Source organism: Salvia hispanica, chromosome 4 (genome assembly GCF_029641045.1).
Source record: "Salvia hispanica isolate PSC_SH4W2 chromosome 4, Shi_PSC_v1, whole genome shotgun sequence".
Classification (NCBI taxonomy): Eukaryota; Viridiplantae; Streptophyta; class Magnoliopsida; order Lamiales; family Lamiaceae; genus Salvia; species Salvia hispanica.
The window spans coordinates 57689586-57715020 of NC_142695.1; the positions used below are offsets into that span (position 1 = coordinate 57689586).

The following is a 25435-nucleotide window of genomic DNA, read 5'->3' on the forward strand; positions in this document are numbered from 1 at the left end:
TGATTTTGAACACAATACTTACGTTAAATTTTGTTTATTATCTTGGAAGAGAAGTGATTAATGTACAACTAAATAACATGCATAATTAAACAAATACCAGCCATTAGATGAAAAAATTGAAGGATGAGATTAGATGAATTTTGAAAATATGGAGTTCACTATAAGAGTGTATTGGTTCAATCTGTGTTCAAATTCGTGTTATGAGCTAAGCGTCTTTATAGTGAACTAAACCTAACCCTTCATTATAATGACACATTTTCGTTCCATCCGTGTTTTCAAATCTATGTTACGAACTAAAACGCATTTATAATTAATAAACTAAAACAACTTTATTGTGACCAAAATGCAATTATAGTAAACTTCATGTTTTAATCTATTGTTTAAATTAACAGTTATCCTATATCACTACTCTAGGTTGGAAATTATTTCGTCTTTTAAAACACCAATCAGATTTCAACGCAATGTTATCTTGAATTATTTCGTCTTAGATAGTACAAGTTTTTAGATTTAGATAATTTGGTAAGGACAAAAGAGTCGGATATAAATAAAATTTCAAAAGATTTATTTTGGAGGAATATCTTTGTACATAATCACAAATTATGTTTCAATTTATAATGTACATATTTTTAGTGAAAATAAGTTAGTCAACCTTCGCTTTACTATTTGTCTTTTTTCTAATCTAATTTGGAACGCAATCCTTACGTTCAAATTTTTTATATGCTGAAAAAAAAAACGTAATATAAAATCGTTATACTATATCTCATCATGAATTATATCTTAAAAAAATATTTTTATATGATTTGTGATTATAACTTACTCAAGTTTCACTTTCTTGTTTTGTTTTTCAAGTTGACTGTCAAATTGTTGAGGTATGTTGGATTTCAATTTAGAGATTTTGCCTATTTAAACTGTTACTCTTAATATACAATGGAGCATCCTAAAAAAACAATTCACTTCAATACACGAGTAAAGAGAGTATGATTTCTAAAAAAAAGAATAGCAATCCTTGTTCTTGTTGTTCTTTCTTGTGTGTTTGTTTCAGGAGACGTGGAAGTGAGATGCATCGAGAGTGAGCGAGAAGCTCTTCTTAGCTTCACGAATGGCACCATGGACCGGTTTGGTATTATCTCGTCGTGGCGGAGCAACGAATGCTGTGAATGGCTCGGTGTTGAGTGCAGCAACACCACTGGCCATGTCATCGCCCTCAAAATTTTTGGTTTAAATTTTGGAGGTAAGGTTGGCTCTTCGTTGCTTGAGTTGCATCATTTAAATCATCTTGATCTCAGTGGGAATGATTTTGGAGGCACTCCAATCCCGGAATTCATTGGTTCTATGAAGCAATTGCAACACTTGTTTCTTAGAGATTCTAACTTTTCTGGGAGTATTCCTGCTCAGTTAGGGAACCTCACCAACCTACGCTCACTCGATCTCTCGTTTAACTCTTTGAGTTCTATATCCTCTTTTATGCTTGGTTCTGTATTTGAATCACTCGAAAAGCTGGACTTGTCTGTTAACCAAATCACTGGTTCTATGCCAGACCCGAGAGCATTTCCTTCATTGATAGAACTAAATCTTATGGTTAATAACTTTACAGGCACCATTCCTATGAGTATTGGCCAACTCTCAAATCTTCAACTTCTATCTCTATCTTATAATTATTTGGAAGGTTTAGTTTCTGAGTCCCACTTCATCAAGCTTGATAAGTTACAAAGACTATATTTATCCTTTAATCCATCCTTGCATATTGCTTCTGATTGGATTCCGCCTTTCCAGTTGAATATCTTATCTTTAGTCGGGTGCAATGTGGGCCTGTATTTTCCAAAATGGATTCAAACTCAGAGGAATTTGTCATCCCTTGATCTTAGTAGTGCCAATATAAGAGATGAAGCCCCGAGGTGGTTGTGGAGTGTGTCTTCTTCATTACGTGGCTTATATCTGTCCGACAATCAAATTAATGGTACTATTCCGAATCTCTCATCCACCTCCATCCGGTATACGCATCTTAGTTACAATCAATTCTCGGGTCCTATACCATTATTTCCCGCCACAACCTCCGAGTTTCTATTAAGTGGAAATATGTTCTCCGGCTCAATTTCATCTATTTGCAACACTGACCACCATGATCTCCTACATCTTGACATTTCAAATAATCAGTTGGCGGGAGAGGTTCCCGACTGCTGGGAGAAATTGCCGAACTTGCACACCCTTAATCTGGCTAACAACAGTCTTTCTGGTGAAATCCCTCCCTCTTTCAGCAGTTTACAAAAATTAAATAGACTCCAAATGCATGGTAATAATTTATATGGTGAGTTGCCTTACAATTTGAGCCTTTGCCAACAATTGTTATCCATTGATGTCGGAGGGAACAAGTTAACAGGAAAGATCCCCTCTTGGATCGGCCAGCTGTATGGAGTGTTTTTTCTAAACCTTCGTGGAAATAAATTGCATGGCAGTATCCCTCCGGAGATATGCAATCTTACTAATATTCAAGTTCTGGATTCATCGATAAACAATCTTTCTTCTGTAATACCTGATTGCTTCGACAATTTTACATTCTTGGATAGTACGAAACATATGCCTTTCATTATACCTAGTTTTGGTCAAAGCTCCGTACATGAAAACGGATTTTCATCGTTTCAATGGAAAGGTCAGGAATTTGAATATAATCGGGGTAATATAGTGCTTCTCAAATTCATTGATTTTTCAAGCAATGGATTGACCGGGAACATCCCCAAATCGTTTTCTACTATGAGGGGATTGAGATCCTTGAATCTATCTAGAAATAGTTTGACGGGCTATATAATTCCAGATATTGGTAAAATGGAGTTGTTAGACTCTCTTGATCTGTCTCACAACCGACTCTCTGGCCAAATACCTACAAGTTTGGCCAAAATAGACACTCTTGGTGTTCTTGATTTGTCGAACAACAATTTGTCTGGAAAAATTCCAACGGGTACTCAACTTCAGAGCTTCAATGCATCGGCTTATGCTGATAATGATGGACTATGTGGAGACCCTCTACCAAAGTGCCCCGGAGATATCTTGAGGCCATCCACCACTAATTCGATGGGAAACATGAATGCGAATGACGGCTTCTTCTCATTTATGCAAGAAGTTGGCGTATCAATGGGCTTTGGTTTTATCTTTGGGTTTTGGGGAGTTATTGGTACATTCATATGGAAGAAATCATGGAGAATAGCATTCTTCAACTTGTTTGATGCTGCTGGAGATTGGTTCTACGTCAGGATTGTTGTGTTTGTATCCAAATGGAGACGAAGCTAAACTACTTATTTCAGGTTATATTTACTACATTTTATTCACTTAAATACTTTTATTTAGGTTTATTTTTGCAAATAACATAGTAACATTTACTTGAATTGTTTAATTCACATTCAGCTTTGAGATTTACTACTATAACATTTGCTCTTTTTTTTTCAGTGGTGCCCACTTTTGCGTTGAATCAAGTTGAGCAAGCTCATGACCGATGATCTTTCTAAGTTGTTGTAATATGGAAATAAAAATTCATCTCTTTTCTCATTAATTGGGTGAATGTAGTTTTAATTTGTTTTCATTGTATTTTACTTTTATTTGTATAATTTATGTTGGTGTGTCTTGCTTCTTTAAATGAACATGTGTATAATCTTCATGAATTAACTTTCCATTTATTATTGAGTATTTGGAATAACACCAAGGAACTAATTAATTCTGTATGTGACAAGATTTAATATGATAATCTTTATACTCAAAGATTATTAAATCAATTGGAGCATGAAAACGTGAGTAAATTGGCCCTAGTTACTCTTCGGGACAGAGTGGAAGAAGGGAGGGGATTCTCGAGCGTCTGAGTACAATAAACTCAATGAAATGTTTAAAGTCCAATTAAGACCCCAAAACTCATTTTTGGTGTAGATAATTTCTCCAACCATACACCAAACTCAAACCCATTTTTGGGTTTTTCAATGGAACAACACCAAATATGGTGTTTACTCCAAAATTTTGTTAAAGAAATACTCAAAAATAGTGTAAACTTAAAGATGGTGTAAATGGTTGGAGTAAAACTAATTTTTGGTGTGACATATACTCAAAAATGGGTTGGAGTTTGGTGTAAATGGTTGGAGATTGCCATCTCGAGAGAAGCTAGTGAGCATCCCATCTCATAAGGAAAGCCTTGGTTGCGGGGGAGAAGAATACAAGATTGGGACTACGCAATATAAATAGAATTCCAGCAGTTTTGGGCCCTGTTTATAAAATTTAAAATCCTACATTAATGAGCCCAAATATTCAATTAGTTAATCTAGGTCAAACAAAAAATAATTTAAAAACTGTTTTCAAAAGAAAAACATGTTACCCCAAAATAGTTATATATATTAATTAGAAAAATTAATGTAACGAAAAATAATTAAAACGTCAAACCTGATGTAGCTAAAACAATGACCACAACGGAGGTTGATAAAATTTAGCTGGGCCTAATGGGCCCTAAGATTAATGTCACTATCGTTTAATCGTTTTATTTTCTGCAATTTTTATTTTCTTATCTATAAGCTCACACAAATTGTGTGACTTATATCTCTGAATTATTGGTTGAAATTAGAGGAGTGTTTTACTAATTTAATTGCGTTTCATCATCCATAGTGGAGTATATGAATTTGTTTTAAAAAATATAGATATAAAATAATAGAAAATTTAAAATAACAGATGACAGGACACAAATAACTCTTGGAAAAAAAATTAATGAACACAAAATTTATTAGTTTTTAATATAATCAAACATAACTTTGCTATTTTGTACATAACTTTTCTTTGGATTTGGACTCAAGTTCTTACGCGAAATTATACTACCTTTTGTTTATGAATCAGCCAAACTCATCTGAATTTTTTGTATTTGTATTTGAACACCACATATATTTTATCTTTTATTTTGTATTTATTGGAGAATTTATAATCTTCGTATATTATCATTATGAACTGTCTTCCATTTTATTATGTCATATTTTAAGTGATCGTGAATTAGTCAACCTTCGCTTTACTATTTGGTCTTTTTCCATTGATTTTGAATGCAATTTTAACGTTAAATTTTGTTTATATCTTGGAAGAGAAGTGATTAATGTACAACTAAACAAAATGCATAATTAAAAAATAAATTTCAGCCATTAGATGAAAGAATGGAAGGATGAGATTGAATGAATTTTGAAAACACGGAGTTCACAATAAGAGTGTTTTAGTTCACTCCGTGTTTTCAAATTCACTAAACATGAATTTGAAAACACGAACCAACTAAACCTAAACCCTTCACTATAATGACATTTCCGTTCAATCTGTTTTCAAATCTATGTTACGAACTTAAACGCCTTTATAATGAACTAAAACAAATTTATAGTGACCAAAACGCAATCACAGTCAACTCCGTGTTCTAGTGTATAGTTATGCATTAAAGTAATAGTTGTCCTATATCACTACTCTATCTTGGAAAATTATAACACCAACCCAATTTCTACGCTATGTTATCATGAATAATTTCGTCTTTGATAGTACAATTTTAAGATTGAGAAAAATTTGGTAAGTAGAAAAGAGTCGGATATATATAAAATTTCAAAAGATTTATTTTGTAGAATTATTTTAACAAAGAATATAGTAACAATAAGTAATTACTCTACTTATTTTATAATTTTTCGCTTCGACCAAAATAATGAATATGGTTCGTTCAATTCTTCATTTCATTGATGCCTGTACAGTTAAATTTCCACATAAAATTGATGGAAGAATATCTTTGTACATAATTTTAGTGATAATAAATTAGCCAACCTTCGCTTTACTATACGTCTTTTTCTTTTCTCTGATTTCGAACGCAATTCTTACGTTCAGATTTGTTTGTATGTTGAAAAACTATTTCGTAATATATATAGAGAGAGATTTAGATTTCTAAATGGATTTGGGTAATAATCATCTATATATTATGCAATCAGTTTTACCAGATTGCCTTCTATCTCTTGAGATTTTGTGAGACATCATATCGAATTATGGCCTAACATTTGTTTGATAATATCTTTGAATGAGTGCATGGCTATTTTGTCAACTCTGTTTCAAATATTTTTCTAATATATTTCATATATTTTTCAAATGAGTGATGATAAATTAACAAAAATTGTATATACAAAATACAATATTTTAGGTATTTTACATTGTAATAAATTTATAAAGATTTATGAATTTGATATATTACATATTTATCCTTACATGACTTTCAGAAAGTATAAGTTTCCAATCTGAATATGTAGTGATTTAGGAAAAGATTAATATGGCTTCCTCATTGTATCTAGAGATTAATATAATTGCTTAATTTACGTGAAGGGTGTAGGCAACGAAATTAATTTTCTGCTTCCTTTTTTCAGTATACATGGTCTTGTTAATTATTTATTATTCATTATACAACAGTGTTCTCATTATCTATATATATTAGTACGATACAAAATTAAATATGTTACACAATACTAGTAAAAGCTTATTTGTTTTATTATTAAATAATTGTTATGATTATAATTATTATAAAATTGACTGCATGCATATATATTTTTCTCATTGCTATCCCCAACTAACTAATTATGATTATTAATCGATTTACTTGTATGCTCTATATCTCCAATAAAAATTTATAATACACAACTAAATAGAGAGTATATAATAGTAAAAAATAACTTAAATTGAGTAATAATTATTCATGTCCAGTTATTTTATTTTTAAATAAACCTTAAGAATTGTAAATTATAAAAATAATACATGTATATATGCTACTACTAATTAATTTCTCATTATTAGTATAATCTAATTAGTTGATGATCATTAAGTCGATTTCATTTGCATATACTACATCTTCACATAAAAATCATGAAACAAAATTAAATATTAAATATAATAGTGAAATTTTTTTTAAGTGATAATAGTCATTTTCGTCCATAGTGGAGTATATGAATTTTTTTAAAAAAATATAAGTATAACTAGAATTCACTAACTAAGCTCACACAAATTGGGTGACTTATTTCTCTGAATTATTGGTTGAAATTAGAGGAGTGTTTTGCTAATTTAATTGCGTTGCATCATCCATAGTGGAGTATGTGAATTTGTTTTTAAAAATATAGCTATAAAATAGTAGAAAACTTAATTAAAATAACACATGACAGGACACAAATAACTCTAGGAAAAAAAAAATCATGAACACAAAATTTATTAGTTTTTAATATAATCAAACATAACTTTGCTATTTTGTACATAACTTTTCTTCGAATTTGGACTCAAGTTCTTACGCGAAATTATACTACCTTTTGTTTATGAATCAGTCAAACTCATCTGAATTTTTTGTATTTGTTATTGAATACCACATATATTTTATCTTTTATTTTTTAACTTCCGATATATTATGTATATTTTAAGTGATCATGAATTAGTCAACCTTCGCTTTACTATTTGTTTTTGTTTTCCATTGATTTTGAACGACATTTTTACGTTAAATTTTGTTTATATCTTTGAAGAGAAGCGATTAATGTACAATTCAATAAAATGCATAATTTAAAAAATAAATTCAGCCATTAGATGAAAAAAATGGAAGAATGAGATTAGATGAATTTTGAAAACACGAACCAATTAAACCTAAACCCTTCACTATAATGACATTTCGGTTCAATCCGTGTTTTCAAATCTATGTTACGAACTAAAATGCCTTTATAATGAACTAAAACAAATTTATAGTGACCAAAACGCAATCACAGTGAACTTCATGTTCTAGTGTATAGTTATGCATTAAAGTAATAGGTGTCCTATATCACTACTCTATCTTAGAAAATTATAACACCAACCCAATTTCTACGCTATGTTATCATGAATTATTTCGTCTTTGATAGTACAATTTTAAGATTGAGAAAATTTTGGTAAGTAGAAAAGAGTCGATATATATAAAATTTCAAAAGATTTATTTTGTAGAATTATTTTAACAAAGAATATAGTAACAATAAGTAATTACTCCCTCCGTTCCTTCATAGTTGAGCCATTTTTTCATTTCGGGAAGTTCCCTCATGGTTGAGTCATTTCTGTATATAGTAATTTTTTCTTCTTTCTTACTTTACTCATACTTTATTGGGAAATTGGTCCCTAATACTTTGCCCAGATTTTGATTTTTCCCATGAACTTTTAAATTAGTACAATAAATTATGAACTTTTAGATTAGTTTGGTATTTTCCCAATAATTCAAGATTTTTTTAAGAAATTCACTAAAATGTCTTCCTAGGTTTGTAAAAGAGAGAAACAAGGTTTTGTGTTTTAATTTTTATAGCGTAGCGTCACAAGTGTATGTTTCTACTTGAATTCTTTATGTTTTATTAAATTTATTTTGTTTTCTTTATTTTTAGAGTTTTATTTTGTCATAGTATTGTGTTTAATATTCCAAATAGATATACCAACATAACATATCACTTATAAGAATTATGCTAAATAGGATCCAAAATGCCATATAAGCTAGCCGGATTTTACTCTTGATCTGCCGTGGGAAATACCAAACTAATATGAAAGTTCTTTATTTATGGTACTAATTTAAAAGTTCATGGGAAAAACCAAAATCTGGACAAAGTTCATGATAATAGGCACCAATTTCCCTACTTTATTCTCTCTACTTTATTCACTTTTTACTTTATTCTCTTAACCTTTTTTCTCTTTATTACTATTTTATCTATCTACTCTCTTTGTCCGTGAATAGGAGTCCCGTTTTTCCATTTTGGTCCGACCACGATAGGAGTCCCGGTTCATTATTACTATAAATGGTAAAAAAGACCACACATTCCACCAACTCATTCCACTCACATATCATTTAAAACTAATATATACAAGTGGAATCCATATTCCACCAACTTTCTTCCACCCACTTTTCTTAATATTTCTTAAAACACGTGTCGAAATGAAATGAGACTCTTATTCATGGACGGAAGGAGTATCTATTTATTTATAATTTTTCGCTTCGACCAAAATATTGAATATGGTTCGTTCAATTCTTCATTTCATTGATGTAGAAATCATATTGTACAATCTTCATGCCTGTACAGTTAAATTTCCACATAAAATTGATAGAAGAATATCTTTGTACATAATCACGAATTATGTTTCAATTTATAATGTACATAATTTTAGTGATAATAAATTAGCCAACCTTCGCTTTACTATACGTCTTTTTCTTTTCTCTGATTTCGAACGCAATTCTTACGTTCAGATTTGTTTGTATGTTGAAAAACTATTTCGTAATATATAAGCTCGGACCTCTTTTTACGTTATACTATATCTTATCATGAATTATATCTTAAAAATTTATTTTATATGATTTGTGATTATGACTTAGTCAAGTTTCACTTTCTTGTTTTGTTTTTCAAGTTGACTGAGTGTCAAATCGTCTAGGTATGTTGGATTTCAATTAAGAGATTTTGCCTATTTAAACTGTTACCCTTAATATACAATGGAGCATCCTACAAAAACAATTCACTTCAATACATGAGCAAAGAGAGTATGATTTCTGAAAAAAGAATAGCAATCAAATTTGTTCTTGTTGTTCTTTCTTGTGTGTTTGTTTCAGGAGATGCGGAAGTGAGATGCATCGAGAGTGAGAGAGAAGCACTTCTTAGCTTCAAAAACGGCCTCATCGACGAGGATGGTGTTCTTTCGTCGTGGCGAAGCAACGAATGCTGCAATTGGCATGGTGTGGAGTGCAGCAACACCACTGGCCATGTCATCGCCCTCAAATGTGATCATTTTGGATTGCGAGGTGAGGTTCGTTCTTCATTGCTTGAGTTGCATCGTTTAAGTCATCTCAACCTGGATTGGAATGAGTTTGGATCCATTCCAATTCCAGAATTCATTGGGTCTATGAAACAATTACAACACTTGTCTCTTGAGCATTCTGGCTTTTATGGGAAATTTCCTCCTCAGTTAGGGAACCTTACCGACCTACGCTCGCTTGCACTCGGTTGGAATGGTTTTGAGACTGTCCCTCCTGAGTTAGGGAACCTTACCAATCTACGGTCACTTGATCTTAGTTTCAATAGTTTGGTGATCATCCCTCCTCAATTAGGGAACCTTACCAACCTACGCTCACTCGATCTTAGTTTCAATAGTTTGGTGATCGTCCCTCCTCAATTGAGGAACCTTACCAACCTACGCTCACTTGACCTTAGTGGGAATGGTTTTGGAGGCACTTCAATCCCAGAATTCTTTGGTTCCATGAAACAATTGCAATACTTGTCTCTTTATCATTTAAATTTTTCTGGGGTTGTTCCTCCACACTTAGGAAACCTTACCTATCTACGCTCACTTGATCTCTCGTTTAACTCTTTGACTTCAATGTCTCTTTTAATACTTGGTTCTGTGTTGGAATCACTCCAAATACTAAACTTATCTGGAAATCAATTCAACGGATCGATCCCAGACGTGAGACCATTTCCTTCGTTGACAGACTTGGACCTCTCCGGAAACAACTTTACAGGTCCCATTCCTCTGAGTCTTGGCCAACTCTCCGAGCTTCAAAATCTAGATCTTGCTTATAATTCTTTGGAAGGTTTAGTGTCTGAATCCCACTTCATAAAGCTTGATAAGTTAACTTCACTGGATTTATCCTTCAATCCATTATTGAACTTGGATATTGCCCCTGATTGGAGTCCTCCTTTTCAGTTGAGTAGAATATATTTAGCTGAGTGCGATATGGGTCCATATTTTCCAAAATGGATACGATCTCAGAGGAATTTGTCATCCCTTGATCTCAGTGGTGCCAATATAAGAGATGAAGTCCCCATATGGTTGTGGAATACGTCTTCCTTATTAGATATCAGTCTCTCCGACAATCAAATAAGTGGTACGATTCCGAATCTCTCATCCACCTCCATCCATTTTATGGATCTTAGTAACAATCAGTTCTCAGGTCCTATACCATCATTTCCTGCAAATACTGACGAGATTCAGTTGAGTGAAAATATGTTTTCCGGTTCAATTTCATCTATCTGTGAAACTCACCATGATCGGCTTGTGACCCTTCGCCTCTCCAATAATCTGTTGGCAGGACAGGTTCCCAACTGCTGGGAGAAAATGCCCAAATTGTTTTCCCTCAATTTGGCTAACAACAAATTTTCAGATGAAATACCTGCCTCTTTGGTCGAGTTACAAAACCTTCGTGCCCTACAGATGCATGGTAATAATTTATCTGGCGAATTGCCTTATAGTTTGAGACATTGCCAAACATTGAGTTTCTTTGATGTTGGAGGCAACAAGTTAACAGGAGAGATCCCAACTTGGATTGGCCAGTTGCATAACATGATAATTCTAAATCTTCGTGGAAATAAATTGCATGGCAGTATTCCTTCCCAGATATGCAATCTTACATTTATTCAAATTCTGGATTTGTCGATAAATAACTTTTCTTCGATAATACCTGATTGCTTCAACAATTTTCCTGTCTTGTCTAGTGAGTATGAGTATATCCAAAATCCAAACTTTTATGAAATTCTTTTTGGTCAAATAACCCGTATGAATGAAAATAAGCACCATGGATATTCATCATTTCAATGGAAAGGCAAGGAATCAGAATATTGGAATAACATCGAACAACTCAAACTCATTGATTTTTCAAGCAATAGATTGACCGGTAACATTCCCAAATCATTTTCCACTATGAGGGGATTAATATCCTTGAATCTATCAAGAAATAGTTTGACAGGATATATTATTCCAGATATTGGTAATATGGAGGTGCTAGATGCTCTTGATCTATCTCACAACCAACTCTCTGGCAAGATACCTATAAGTTTGGCAAGAATACACACTCTTGGTTATCTTGATTTGTCAAACAACAGTTTGTCTGGAAAAATTCCAACGGGTACTCAACTTCAGAGCTTCAATGCATCGTCTTATGCTGATAATGATGGACTATGTGGCGACCCTCTACCAAAGTGCCCCGGAGATATCTTGAGGCCATCCACCACTAATTCGAAGGGAAACATGAATGAGAAAGACAGCGTCTTCTCATTTATGCAAGAAGTTGGCATATCAATGGGCTTTGGTTTTATCTTTGGATTTTGGGGAGTTATTGGTTCATTCATATGGAAGAAATCATGGAGAATTGCATTCTTCAACTTGTTGGATGCTGTTGGAGATTGGTTCTACGTCAGGATTGTTGTGTTTGTATCCAAATGGAGAAGAAATTGAAATGCAATACGGGTAATATCAACTACATTTCATTTACTCGAATTTGTTACATTTACATTACTTTAAGATATTGGAACCAAGATTTTATTTTTTAGATTTATAACATTCCCAATTTTTTCAGCTGTGACACTGCTCGCTTTAGAGATGAAACAAGGTGAACAAACTTGGAGTTGGTGATCTTATTTAATTTTAATGTTTTAGTGTTTTTACTTTCCTTTGTAAACTGTATGTTGGTATGTATTTGTTTTATTATCTAGTTTATGCATAGTTCATGACCCCGTATTAAATGCATATGTTGATTTATATAATTTTATTTAGATTACTGTAATTATGAGTGAATTTTTTATGTGTAAGCATAATATTACAAAGATTACTCCATAATCAATTTATAATTTATTTTTAACAATTACTATCTCACTGTAGCATAAAACGGACAATACCTTTTTCTCAAAAATCATCAGCAACCTAAAATACAGTTGAATTCGTCATTAAATTGATGAAAATATCTTTGTATTTTATCATCACGGATTATCTTTCAATTTATTATGCATAATTATAGTGATATAATTTAGTCAATAATTGCGCGCTTTAAGATTCGGTTTTTTTTCATTGATTTTGAACGCAATTCTAACGTTAGATTTGATTTATATGTTGGAAATCATGTACTCCCTCCTCCGTCCTAACTATATAAAGTTAAGTCAAATTCCTTTTCTTGACGTCCCAATAAAGTCGAGTCATTTTTCTTTTTGACAAAAAACAAAACCTTCAATCACTCTTATTTTATTTCATTATCTACTTTACTCTCTCCTTATTTCTCCTACTTTTTCCCTTTCCTATTTTATATTACTTCATTTAATCTATTCAACACAGGTTCTTCAAGTTTTGTACCAACTTAGTTGAGACGGAGAGAGTACAAGAAATATCTATATAATCATCACGACTATTAGGTTGTCTCCGGTGGCGCCCCTCCCACTCGCCCTTCCCACACAAACTGCATGCCACGTCAGCAGTCGCCCTTCCCATTCCACTGCCACATCACTAGCCCTTCCCACTGCACTAGCCCTTCCCACTAGCCCTTCCAATAGCCCTTCCCATAATTAAATTAATTCACAATTAAAATTTAAATTCACGGAAGACATAATCCGACACAAATACGAACGGGAAATATGAATATTTCATTAAAAAAAAACATACATAATTCGAAAAAAAAAATTACATAGTAGAAAAAAAAAACATACATCATGCGAAAAAAAAACAACCACATCAGTGTCCACCCCTCCGCGTCCAAACCTCTTCGATGATATCCTCCTGAAGTCGAATATGGACATTTCTTTGCCGCATGTCGGTAAATGCGCGCAACCGCTCAACCTCTCCATGAGGTACACCCATGTTCACATTCGCGGTGGCCACGCCGTGGCTGGGACCGGCACCTGTGTCATCTTCGCTGGTCCACTGAGTCAGTTCGTCCTCTTCACTTTCGACAATCATGTTGTGCAAAATGATACACGCGTACATGATGTCGCCGATGTTGGGGATATACCACTGCCGTGCCGGACCCCTCACCATCGCCCATCGACTCTGGAGCGCACCAAATGCGCGCTCAACATCCTTGCGCGCTGCCTCCTGCCGGGTCGCAAAGTAGTTCTTCTTTGGGCCGACCGGATGCTTGATCGACTTCATAAAGACGGGCCATCTTGGGTATATCCCATCCGCCAAATAGTATCCCATGTTGTGGTGGTTGTCGTTGGCGACGAAACTGATGGCGGGACCGACGCCATTGCACTGATCGTTGAACAGGGGCGACGACTGGAGGACGTTGAGGTCGTTGTTCGACCCGGCTACTCCAAAATAAGCATGCCATATCCACAGCCGGTAATCAGCTACAGCTTCAAGGATCATCGTGGGATGCTTGGCTTTGAAGCCGGAAGTGTGTATCCCCTTCCAGGCGGTGGGGCAGTTCCTCCACTCCCAATGCATACAATCGATGCTGCCCAACATCCCAGGGAACCCGTGCACCGACCCGTGCATATTAATCAGCCGCTGACAGTCTTCGGGGCTCGGACGCCGAAGATACTGATCCCCGAATATCGCTCTAACGCCCGCGCAAAACTCCAACAGACACTGGACGGCGGAAGATTCCCCAATGTGGAGGTACTCGTCGAACATGTCGGCCGGCCCTCCGTACGCCAGTTGCCTGATTGCGGCCGTACACTTCTGTATTGACGTGTGTCCAGGTTTGCCAGCCGCATCCTCCCTGATCCTGAAAAACTAATACCTCCTCTCTAATGCACCAACGATATGCATAAACAGAGGACGATGCATCCGAAAACGTCGGCGGAATAAGGCATCCCCAAAACGCGGCTCTGGAGCAAAGTAGTCCTCATACAACCGCTGATGTGCAGCAATGTGGTCCCGGGGTACATGCCGTCGGTGAAGGATTGGCCGAGGTACGGCCGCCGCCGCCTGCTGCTGCCTCTGCCGGATCCGTCGATCAATTGTCGCTTGCACAGCGAGATCCAATTCATCATCGCTAAAGCCATCACTATCACTAGCGCCTCCGCCACTACCACCCGCACGACTACTCGCCATTACAGATAATTGAAAAAAGAGGTTTAGAGAGAGAAACTTGTCAACACAAGTGGTGTGAATGAAATGACGTTGGAGGAGCCCTATTTATAGAGTTTTTTTTTTTTTTTAAAAAAAAAAAAAAAAAAAAAAAAAAAAATTGTCGGACGTCCGAGTTGGGACGGGCGACCTTCGCCACAGTGGCGCCCGTCCCACTCGCCCGTCGACGGGAGGGGCGAGCTCTTCGCAGGGGCAGTCGGGAGGGGCGTGGGCGCCCTTCCTGCCCACTATGGCGCCCGTCGGGTCGCCCTTCCCCGACGGGCGAACGGGAAGGGCGCCGTAGGAGACACCCTTAGTGGTTGTAGTTTAGCCATCCTTCACTTTTCTATGTGTTTTTTTCACTTATTTTGAATATTCTTAAGTTAATTTTTGTTTATATGTAGGAAAATTCTTTCGTCGTTTAAATCTCTGGCCCGGTTTCAACGTTATGTCATCATGAATTATCTTTAAAGAATTTCTATATGGTAGTACTAGTTTTGAAATATATACTTAAAATTTATCATATACTAATACTTTTTAATATGAACATATCGATTAGACTACAAAAATGTAAGAATCCACAGATATATAATAGACCTCAAGATTTTGAATCTCAAAAGTCAGGAAATATATTGTCTTTTAATGATTTAACACGGTGAATTCCCAGTGTCCTCTTGAGCGAAAGAAAGTTTGGGGAATAAAAAGAGAGGTTGCAAGAATACAGTGAATAAAAACCTTTAAGATGGCATTTTGTCACAATGGATCTTGTGGTTTTGGAGATTGGTTCTACGTTGGGATTGTTGTGTTTGTATCCAAATGGAGAAGAAATGGAAATGCAATACAGGTAATATCAACTACATTTCAATTACTCGAATTTGTTATATTCACATTACTTTAAAATATTGCAATCAAGATTTTATTTTTTAGATTTATAACATTCCCAATTTTTTCAACTGTGACACTACTCGCTTTAGAGATGAAACAAGGTGAACAAACTCGGAGCTGGTGATCTTATTTCTAAGTTATTGTAATTTTAATTTTTTAGTGTTTTTACTTTCCTACGTAAACTGTATGTTGGTATGTATTTGTTTTATCTAGATTATGCATAGTTTCATGACCCCGTATTAAATGCATATGTTGATTTATATAATTTTATTTAGATTACTGTAATTATGAGTGAATTTTTATGTGTAAGCATAATATTATAAAGATTACTCCATAATCAATTTATAATTTATTTCACAATTACTATCTCACTGTAGCATAAAACGGACAATACTTTTTCCTCAAAAATCATCAGCAACCTAAAATACAGTTGAATTTGTCATTAAATTGATGAAAATATCTTTGTATATTATCTTCACGGATTATCTTTCAATTTATTATGCATAATTATAGTGATATTAATTTAGTCAATAAGTTCGATTTTTTTTCATTGATTTTGAACGCAATTCTAACGTTTGATTTTGTTTATATGTTGGAAAAATCATGTACAAGAAATATCTATATATATATAGTCATCACGAATTATCTTCCAATTTATTAAGTAGAATTTTAGTGGTTGTAGTTTAGTCATCCTTCACTTTTCTATGTGTTTTTTTTTCACTTATTTTGAATATTCCTAAGTTAATTTTTTTCCTTCACTTTTCTATTTGTTTTTTTTCACTTAATTTTTGTTTATATGTAGGAAATTCTTTCATCGTTTAAATCTCCGGCCCGGTTTCAACGTTATGTCATCATGAATTATCTTTAAAGAATTTCTATATGGTAGTACTACTTTTGAAATATATACTTAAAATTTATCATAAACTAATACTTTTAATTATATGCACATATCTATTCGACTATAAAATTGTAAGAATCCACAGATATATAATAGACCTCAAGATTTTGAATCTCAAAAGTCAGGAAATATATTGCCTTTTAATGATTTAACACGGTGAATTCCCAGTGTCCTCTTGAGCGAAAGAAAGTTTGGGGAATAAAAAGAGATGCTGCAAGAATACAGTGAAGAATACCCTTTAAGAGGGCCTTTTGTCACAATGGATCTAGTGTTTTTGGAGTAGATATATAGTTCTTCACTATTCTTCATTACAAACAATAAGTCACCGTCTGCCAATACTTTGAGTGGGTAAACACGTCCATTCTCACTTAGTAGAATCCATATCTCCATAGGTATTCATCCTCCAAATAACAATACGGGAATCATCCAAAGTAGTATCACTTAAACATAAACATAGTCGATCCTCTAAAATACATAGCTTAGCATAAGAATATTGTGATATATCGGGAAGAGAAATAGAAAAACTGGTCAACACCTCAGTTTCAAGATCAATGCAACACATCAAGAGATTCTCCCCATTTTTAGATGTCAAGCAGTGAAGATTTCCATTAAAATACGGAGCAACATATGGCAGTCCCACTTGCCAGTTTTGTGTAGAACTATCTCCGTCTAGCGTTGGAACCGAAATGGGTCTCCACAACCTTCCTCTTCCTCCTAGAGTGCATACATAAAAAGACCAAGACGGCATAATATAAGTACCACATAATATCTTATATTTTCCACTTACTTTACTCAATCCAACTCCAAAAATGACATTCCAGATAAACTCAGTTATAGGCGGAGGAGGAAGCACTGCATATTCACGAGTCATTGGATTGCACACGAAAAGATTTTTAACGCATGCATACCACAACAAACCATTAGCTGAATCAATTACACGATAATTAGGTCGTTTTGAACATATTTTGTTAGGACAAGGCAACAAGACTCGGAGAAGTGGCCTGAAGGCCTCATCCCAGACTCTGTACTCATGGTTTGGAAGAGAGAATGCCAGGCATTGTTTCGGAGTGTACAATGTCGCTATAAGATGGTGCCATGATTTGCAAACAAACTTGCATTGCATAATGCTCCAAATCGTGAGTCTGCGCAGTATCTCTCTTATAATCTCTTGTGGTAGAGTTGCAAACAAATCATCCTTCATAATTACCAAAATATATCAGAAAGTTTAAAAAAGGTTTCTTGAAAAATAACAAGTAAATGAAGCAAACCTTGGGCTCTGATAAAGGCTTGAAGCACCCATTTCCCATTTCCACCGTCTTGCTTCTTTCTCTCCTTGGTTTAATACATATATATATACATAATCATCTATATATTATGCAATCAATTTTTACCACATTGCCTTCTATCTCTTGAGATTTTGTGAGACATCATATCGAAGTATGGCCTAACATTTGTTTGATAATATCTTTGAATGAGTGCATGGCTATTTTGTCAACTATGTTTTAAAGATTTTTCTAATATTTTTCATATATTTTTCAAATTTTAGTTTTTTTAATGCTACCTGTCCAATTAAATATAGTCTTAATTGTGAAGGAAATCACTTTTACTGTAAATGGAGTATATTTAACTTTTTTCATTAGTAATTTCTATCTTCAATTAGTAATTTGAAGGAAATCATGACTTAACATTATATAGTGACAGTGTGCATGTACCGAATCACATTCTATACGTAAACAGTGTTTGAAATACAACAACTCCACGCGTTTTGTCATTTCTTAGTGTGAAAGTGAGAATTTGTAAAGTAAAGCAACCGATCCGTGTTCTGCTATTTAAACCCACCAACTTGATATTCTTTCTCACAAATATACATAAGAAAGCATGATTTTGGATAAAAGAATAGCAATCAAATTTGTTCTTCTTGTTATTTCATTTGTGTTTGTTTCAGGAGATGCGCAAGTGAGATGCATCGAGAGGGAGCGGGAGGCTCTTCTTCGCTTCAAGAATGGCCTCATCGATGAGCATGGTATGCTCTCGTCATGGCAAATTGACGAATGCTGCAGATGGTATGGTGTTGTGTGCAGCAACACCACTGGCCATGTTATTGCCCTCCGACTTCATAGAAATGATATGTTCGAACATGATCAATATTTGAGAGGTATGATTGGCTCTTCATTGGTTGAGTTGCACCATTTAAATTATCTTGACCTTATTGGGAATGATTTTGGAGGCATTCCGATCCCAGAATTCATTGGTTCCATGAAACAATTACGACACTTGAATCTTTACTGGTGTAACTTTTCTGGAAGCATTCCTTCTCAGTTAGGGAACCTTACCAACCTACGCTCCCTTGACCTTAGTCAGAATGATTTTGGAGAAATTCCTATCCCAAAATTCATTGGTTCCATGAAACATTTACAACAATTGTCTCTTGTGTATTGCCACCTTTCTAGGACCATTCCTCCTCAGTTAGGGAACCTTACCAATCTACGCTCACTTGACCTTAGTATGAATGATTTTGGAGGCATTCCGATCCCAGAATTCATTGGTTCCATGAAACAATTACAACAATTGTCTCTTATGTATTGCCACTTTTCTGCGACATTCCTCCTCAGTTAGGGAACCTTACCAATCTACGCTCACTTGACTTCAGTTTCAATGATTTTGGTGGCATTCCAATCTCAGAATTCATCGGTTCCATGAGACAATGACAACACTTGTCTCTTATGAAATCTAACTATAGTGGGATTATTCCTCCTCAGTTAGGGAATCTTACCCACTTACGCTCACTTGATTTCTCGCGCAACTCTCTTACAGGTTACATTCCTCTATATATTAGCCAACTCTCCAAGCTTCAAGTTCTACATCTTTCTCAAAATTCTTTGGAAGGTGTAGTCTCTGAATCCCACTTCTCCAAGCTTGATAAGTTAAAGACACTAGATTTATCCTTCAATCCATCATTGATATTTGATTTTTCATCTGATTGGATTCCTCCTTTTACATTGAGTCACATATCTTTAGGCGGGTGCAATGTAGGCCCATATTTTCCAAAATGGCTCCAAACTCAGAGGAATTTGTCATACCTTAATCTAAATGGTGCCAATATAAAGGATGAAGCCCCAAGGTGGTTGTGGAGTACATTTCCTCTATTAGAAGGCTTATCTCTCCCCCACAATCAAATAAGTGGTCCAATTCCGAATCTCTCATACTCCTCCATTCAGTATATGAATCTTAGTTACAATCAATTCTCAGGTCCTTTGCCATTACTTCCGCCCAATGCTACTGGCATATTCTTAAGTGGAAATATGATTTTTGCCTCAATTTCTTCTATTTGCAAAACTTACCAATACTATTATCTTGAATACTTGGACCTATCAAACAATCAGTTGGAAGGAGAGGTTCCCAATTGCTTGGACAAAATGCCAAGTTTGAGATACCTCAATCTAGCTGACAATAGTTTTTTGGGTGTAGTTCCTCGCTCTGTTGGCACTCTACATAACCTCCACGCACTTCAAATGCATGGTAATAATTTATCCGGTGAGTTGCCTTACAATTTGAGACGTTGCCGAGGATTAGGTTTTATTGATTTTGGAGGGAACATGTTAACGGGAGAGATCCCCCATTGGATTGGGCAGCTTTATGAATTGGAAACACTGAACCTTCGTGGAAACAAATTGAATGGCAAGATTCCTTTTGAGATATGCAATCTCACTAATATCCGTGTTCTGAATTTGTCGATAAACAAACTGTTTTCGATAATACCTAACTGCTTCAACAATTTCACTGTCCTTGCTAACAATATTGAAGTACATGATAATAAATTTACTTTTGGAACACCGTTAGCTGACATTATAAAATGGGAGAGTGAATATTCATCCTTTCAATGGAAAGGCAAGGAAAGAGAATATAGGAGGAATCTGAGGTTTCTCAAATTCATTGATTTTTCAAGCAATAGATTGACCGGGAACATTCCAAAATCAATTTCCAATATGAGAGGATTAATATCCTTGAATCTATCAAGAAATAGTTTGACGGGGCATATAATTCCAGATATTGGTAAAATGGATATGCTGGATTTTCTTGATCTGTCTCATAACCAGCTCTCTGGCAAGATACCTACAAGTCTGGCAGAAATACACACGCTTGGTTTTCTTGATTTGTCGAACAACAATTTGTCTGGAAAAATTCCAACGGGTACTCAACTTCAGAGCTTCAATGCATCGGCTTATGCTGATAATGATGGACTATGTGGCGACCCACTGCCAAAATGCCCTGGAGATAGCTTGAGGCCATCCACCAATAATCCACGGGAAAACATGAATGAGAACGACGACAACAACCTCTCACTTATGCAAGAAGTTGCCATATCAATAGGCTTTGGTTTTATCTTTGGATTTTGGGGAGTTGTTGGCTCTTTTCTACTAAAGAAATCATGGAGAACTGCATTCTTCAACTTACTTGATGCAGCTGGAGATTGGGTCTACGTCAGGATTGCTGTGTTTGTATCCAAATGCAAACGAGGCTGAAATACTTATGTCAGGTAATATTACCTAAATTCTATCCACTTAAATACATATTTAGTTTAATTGCTACAAATAACATAACATTTACTCGAATTTGTTATATTCACATTACTTTTAGATTTCATTTTATTGATTTATAACATCCCCATTTTTTCAGCGGTGAAATTACACGCTTTAGTGTTCAATCAAGGTCAAACTCATGGATGGTATCTTTCCAACTTACTGTAATTTTGGATTTTTCTTCTTCTTTTTTTTTGTGTGATTTGTGTCAATGCGCTTTTACTTTATTTCAGTTTCTTGCTATCATTTATAAACTGTATGGTAGGTGTGTGTTTGTTTCTTCTTGGAATGAATGTTTGTGTTTTTATATTGATTTTCACTTTGTTTGCATAGTAGGAACATGCATGTATGTGCTCTAGTCTGATTTCTTTCTAAGTTTTGTATATTATGTGGTAATTCTCTACTTTATGTCTGAATCACATTACCTCATTGAAATTCCACATGGAGGACTTTTCAACTAGAATTATTATCATATTCCTTTAATTATAAAAAATTGTCATTGGTGAATGGTGATTGCCATAAATGGTGATCCACACTTTGCTTTGAGACCATATATATCCACATGGAAGACAAGGTGATTCTGCTGGATTTTTATCCGAGCATGTTCGGAATGAGAGCGAGAGTGGCGTTAGCAGTAAAGGACATCGACTGCGAGCACAGAGAGGAGGACTTGCAAAACAAAAGCCAGCTTCTTGAGTCCAACCCCGTTTAGATCCACAACGACAAACCCGTTTGCGGATCGTTTATTATTGTTGAATACATCGACGAGGTGTGGAAGGACAAATCTCCAACGATGTTGCCTCGTGATCCTTACCAACGAGCTCAAGCAAGGTTCTTAGCTGATTATATAGACAAAAAGGTAATATATAAATATAGTTGAACCATATCTTAATTTTATTTTATTTTTAGTCGTAGTCAATTTCAAATAGTTGTCTCTAATAAATTATGTGAAGGTTCGGTGATGCATACCCAAACTCACATTAGTATAATATAATTAATAATGTTTGTTTTGGGCTAAACCCTTGTAATTTTATATGGTTATAGTTTGTATGATTATATATTGCGTGCAACTTTACTTATTTTCTGACTCTAGCAAGTTCGATGATATGTTGATGATGAATTGTAGGTAATGGAAACCGGAAATTGGATATGGTGTGGGGAGGGAGAAAAGAAAGAGGCCGGTAAGAAGGGGTTCGCGGAGATCATGAAACAGATGGAGTAGGAGCTTGGCGATAAGCCCTTTTTCGGCGGCTATAGCTTCGGGTTTTTAGACGTGGCTTTGATCACATATTCCCCATGGTTTCAGACATATGAAACATGCGGCAATTTTAGCATTCAACAAGACTATCCCAAACTGAACTCATGGGTAAAGAGGTGTTTGGAGATAGATAATGTGTCTAAATCATTGGCAGATCCCGATAACGTTTATAACTACTATTTGACTCTTAAGAAAAATGCGACCTTTATAAATTTCTATTCAGTTATTAATAAATAAAAGGACTAGCATTTTCACTAGTCTTTTGTCAATCATGATGTATTTTCCATGGGAAAATAGTTAATATAGTGTTGTACGATATTTACTTTAAGCCTTTCCCATAATCCCATTAATAACTTATCTTATTATCTAGGACAAGCAAATTAAACACGCAAACTATTTCTTATTATGATAGTAATATGCATTAACCACACAAAGATCTGGTCATCGATTGCAAATAGTTGTCTCTAGTAAGTTTGTGAAGGTTCGTCGATCCATACCCAAACTCACATTAGTATAATTTTTTCTGCTTTGGGCTAAACCCTCGTGATTTTATATAGACTAAAGTCCAATTTGTCTGCTTTTCGTCCCAAACAAGTTCACAAACTTAATGTATGGGACTTGAAAATAATTTTTTCAAAAATATAGGGTACCAAAATTTGACTTTAGTCCTAGATTATAATTAAGTTATTAAATTGGTCAAACATTTTGACTGTTAATTTAACAGAGAATGGTTATTTTGGACCAAAACAATATGTTATTGGACCAAAAAATCACAAACTTAATGTATGAGACCAAAAGAATTTTAGTGCAAATGTAAGTGACTAATATTGGGCTTTCTTTTAAATAATTATTGTTTGTATAATCATATATTACTTGCAACTTTACTTATTTCCTGACTCTTGCAAGTTCGATGGTATTTAACTTATTTGTATATCTTGATGATGAATTGTAGGTATTGGAAACTGGAAACTGGATATGGTGTGGGGAGGGAGAAGAGAAAGAGGCGGGTAAGAAGGGGTTCGCGGAGATCCAGAAACATATGGAGTCGGATCTCAGCGGTAAGCCCTTTTTCGGCGGCAACGGCTTCGGGTTTTTGGATGTGGCTTTGATCACATTTTCCCTATGGTTTCAGAGGTGTTTGGAGATAGAGAATGTGTCTATATCGTTGGCAGATCTCGATAACGTTTACAACTATTATTTGACTCTTAAGAAAAAGCGCGGCCTTTAAATTTCTATTTGTTTATCAATAAAAAAAAAGGACTAGAATTCACTAGTCTTGAGTCAATCATGATGTATTTTCCATGCTGCACAATATTTACTTTAGCCTTTCCCGTTAATATATGTGATATGTCACGTCTCTATAATAACTTATCTTATTATCTAGGACAAGCAAATTTAAAAACGCAAACTATGGCAAAACACATTCTTAGGTCCTTATACTTTAATCAAAATGTTCATTAGGTTCTCGTACAATTTTTTCATTTTAATAGGTCTTATACATTTCTCATAAATTTCATCACATCCTCGTACAATTTTTTCGTTTTAATAGGTCCTTATACTTTGATTATAACTTTTATTAGGTCCTTATACAATTTTTTGTTTTAAGATATTCTTTTACTTTTATCTTAGATAATAATTTATATTTAATTAAATTTAATGAACCTTTTAATTTTATTATTTAACTTATCTTATGATTATAAATATTCAGGGAAATATATATTCCAATATAAATATAAATAATCAATTGAAAATTCGGATAGTTATTTAAAAAAAAAACTTCGATTTTAATCTTCAATCATCATGGTTAATCTTTTTATTATGATAGTAATATCCCATTAACCCAGCAAAGATCTGGTCATCGAATCATGATTTGGCTAGATATTAAAAGCTATCTTGAAGAATTTATTTTAATATTAAATAAAGCTATCGAATCATGATTTGGCTAGATACTAAAAGAAATAATAATAAATTAATATTCTTATAGTATAATTTTTAATTTAATTATATTATTACTAAGTGCTGCTTACCTTCAAATATTTGTTTTAATTTCTTACTAAGTAAAGCTATAAAATCAGGATTTGGCGTAATAATAGAAATATACTTTTATAAATTTTAGTAATAAAAGTAATAATAATAATAAATTAATAGTTTATTTATTATTTTAATTGTTTTTTATTATTATTAGTGCTACTTATAGAGTGAGATAATGATTTGATAGAAACAGTATTTAAATAAAAGTTTAAAAATATTCGAGCATCGAAATGCAATATTTAGCTGTGGCTTCAAATGGGCCACATATTGGGTCTAAAAGTTGAAATGGGCTTCAAACATAAAAATTTCTCAATAACCATAACTCGTTAGCGGATCATTCTAGGTCCCCTTTCAATTCTCTGTCTTCAGATGATTTATTGAGGTATCTTCAATTTTATTTTGGCATAAGAATAACTTCAAATAATTAACTAGAGTTGTGTAATTCAATCAAAGTTTATACACTATCTTTTAATTTAAATTCACACACACAACATACCGCACTCCTCACACATTGGGTGACTCAAACATCTATATTAACAATTTCTAACTAATTGATTGTTAAAATTTACTAATCCAAAAATTAGAGTCTAGATTTTTTTAAGTTCAAAAGACTAATAATACTAGTAAAATTTATACTCCAACAACGCTTTGCTATTATGGTAGAATTTTGTTATTGAACATGACTTGGAGTCTTGTATTTTACCTCGTAATCCTCATGTCTTGCTCCCTCCGTTCCATAATAATAGAGTCATTTTATCATTTTGGTATGTTCCATAGTAATAGAGTCATTTCTCTTTTTAGTAAAAGTCAACACATTTTTTCACACCCACTTTGCACTCTCTTATTTTTTTTCTCTCTTCATCTCTCTACCTTTTTCTTTTTCCACTTTATTCTCGCTTTACTTAGCTCACCTACCAAAATTTTTCTTAATCTCAGTGCCGAAAAGAAACGCTTCCA

The 25435-nt window shown here is 34.2% G+C and overlaps 2 protein-coding genes and 2 pseudogenes across 3 annotated transcripts; all 4 read left to right on the forward strand.

Moving 5' to 3' along the window:
• The first annotated feature begins 1107 nt into the window (after positions 1–1107).
• On the forward strand, positions 1108–3537 carry LOC148929667 (receptor-like protein EIX2). The gene is made up of 2 exons (XM_089056984.1): positions 1108–3296; positions 3439–3537. The coding sequence occupies exon 1, from the start codon at positions 1108–1110 to the stop codon at positions 3280–3282; it is 2175 nt and encodes a 724-aa protein (XP_088913110.1). The 3' UTR covers positions 3283–3296; positions 3439–3537.
• Positions 3538–9501: 5964 nt separating this feature from the next.
• LOC125192479 (receptor-like protein EIX2) lies at positions 9502–12550 on the forward strand. Of its 2 annotated transcripts, XM_089070103.1 has the most exons (3): positions 9502–11209; positions 11750–12234; positions 12344–12550. In XM_089070103.1, exons 1-2 carry the CDS (start codon positions 9523–9525, stop codon positions 12220–12222), a joined length of 2160 nt encoding a protein of 719 aa, XP_088926229.1. In that variant the 5' UTR covers positions 9502–9522; the 3' UTR covers positions 12223–12234; positions 12344–12550. The 2 variants fall into 2 exon arrangements, with proteins under 2 accessions (XP_088926229.1, XP_088926228.1); XM_089070102.1 differs by having other exon boundaries at positions 9502–12234.
• A 5919-nt stretch (positions 12551–18469) lies between these two features.
• On the forward strand, positions 18470–21496 carry LOC125209738 (receptor-like protein EIX1; annotated as a pseudogene).
• A 144-nt stretch (positions 21497–21640) lies between these two features.
• Positions 21641–22775, forward strand: LOC148929668 (putative glutathione S-transferase; annotated as a pseudogene).
• The last annotated feature ends 2660 nt before the right edge of the window (positions 22776–25435 follow it).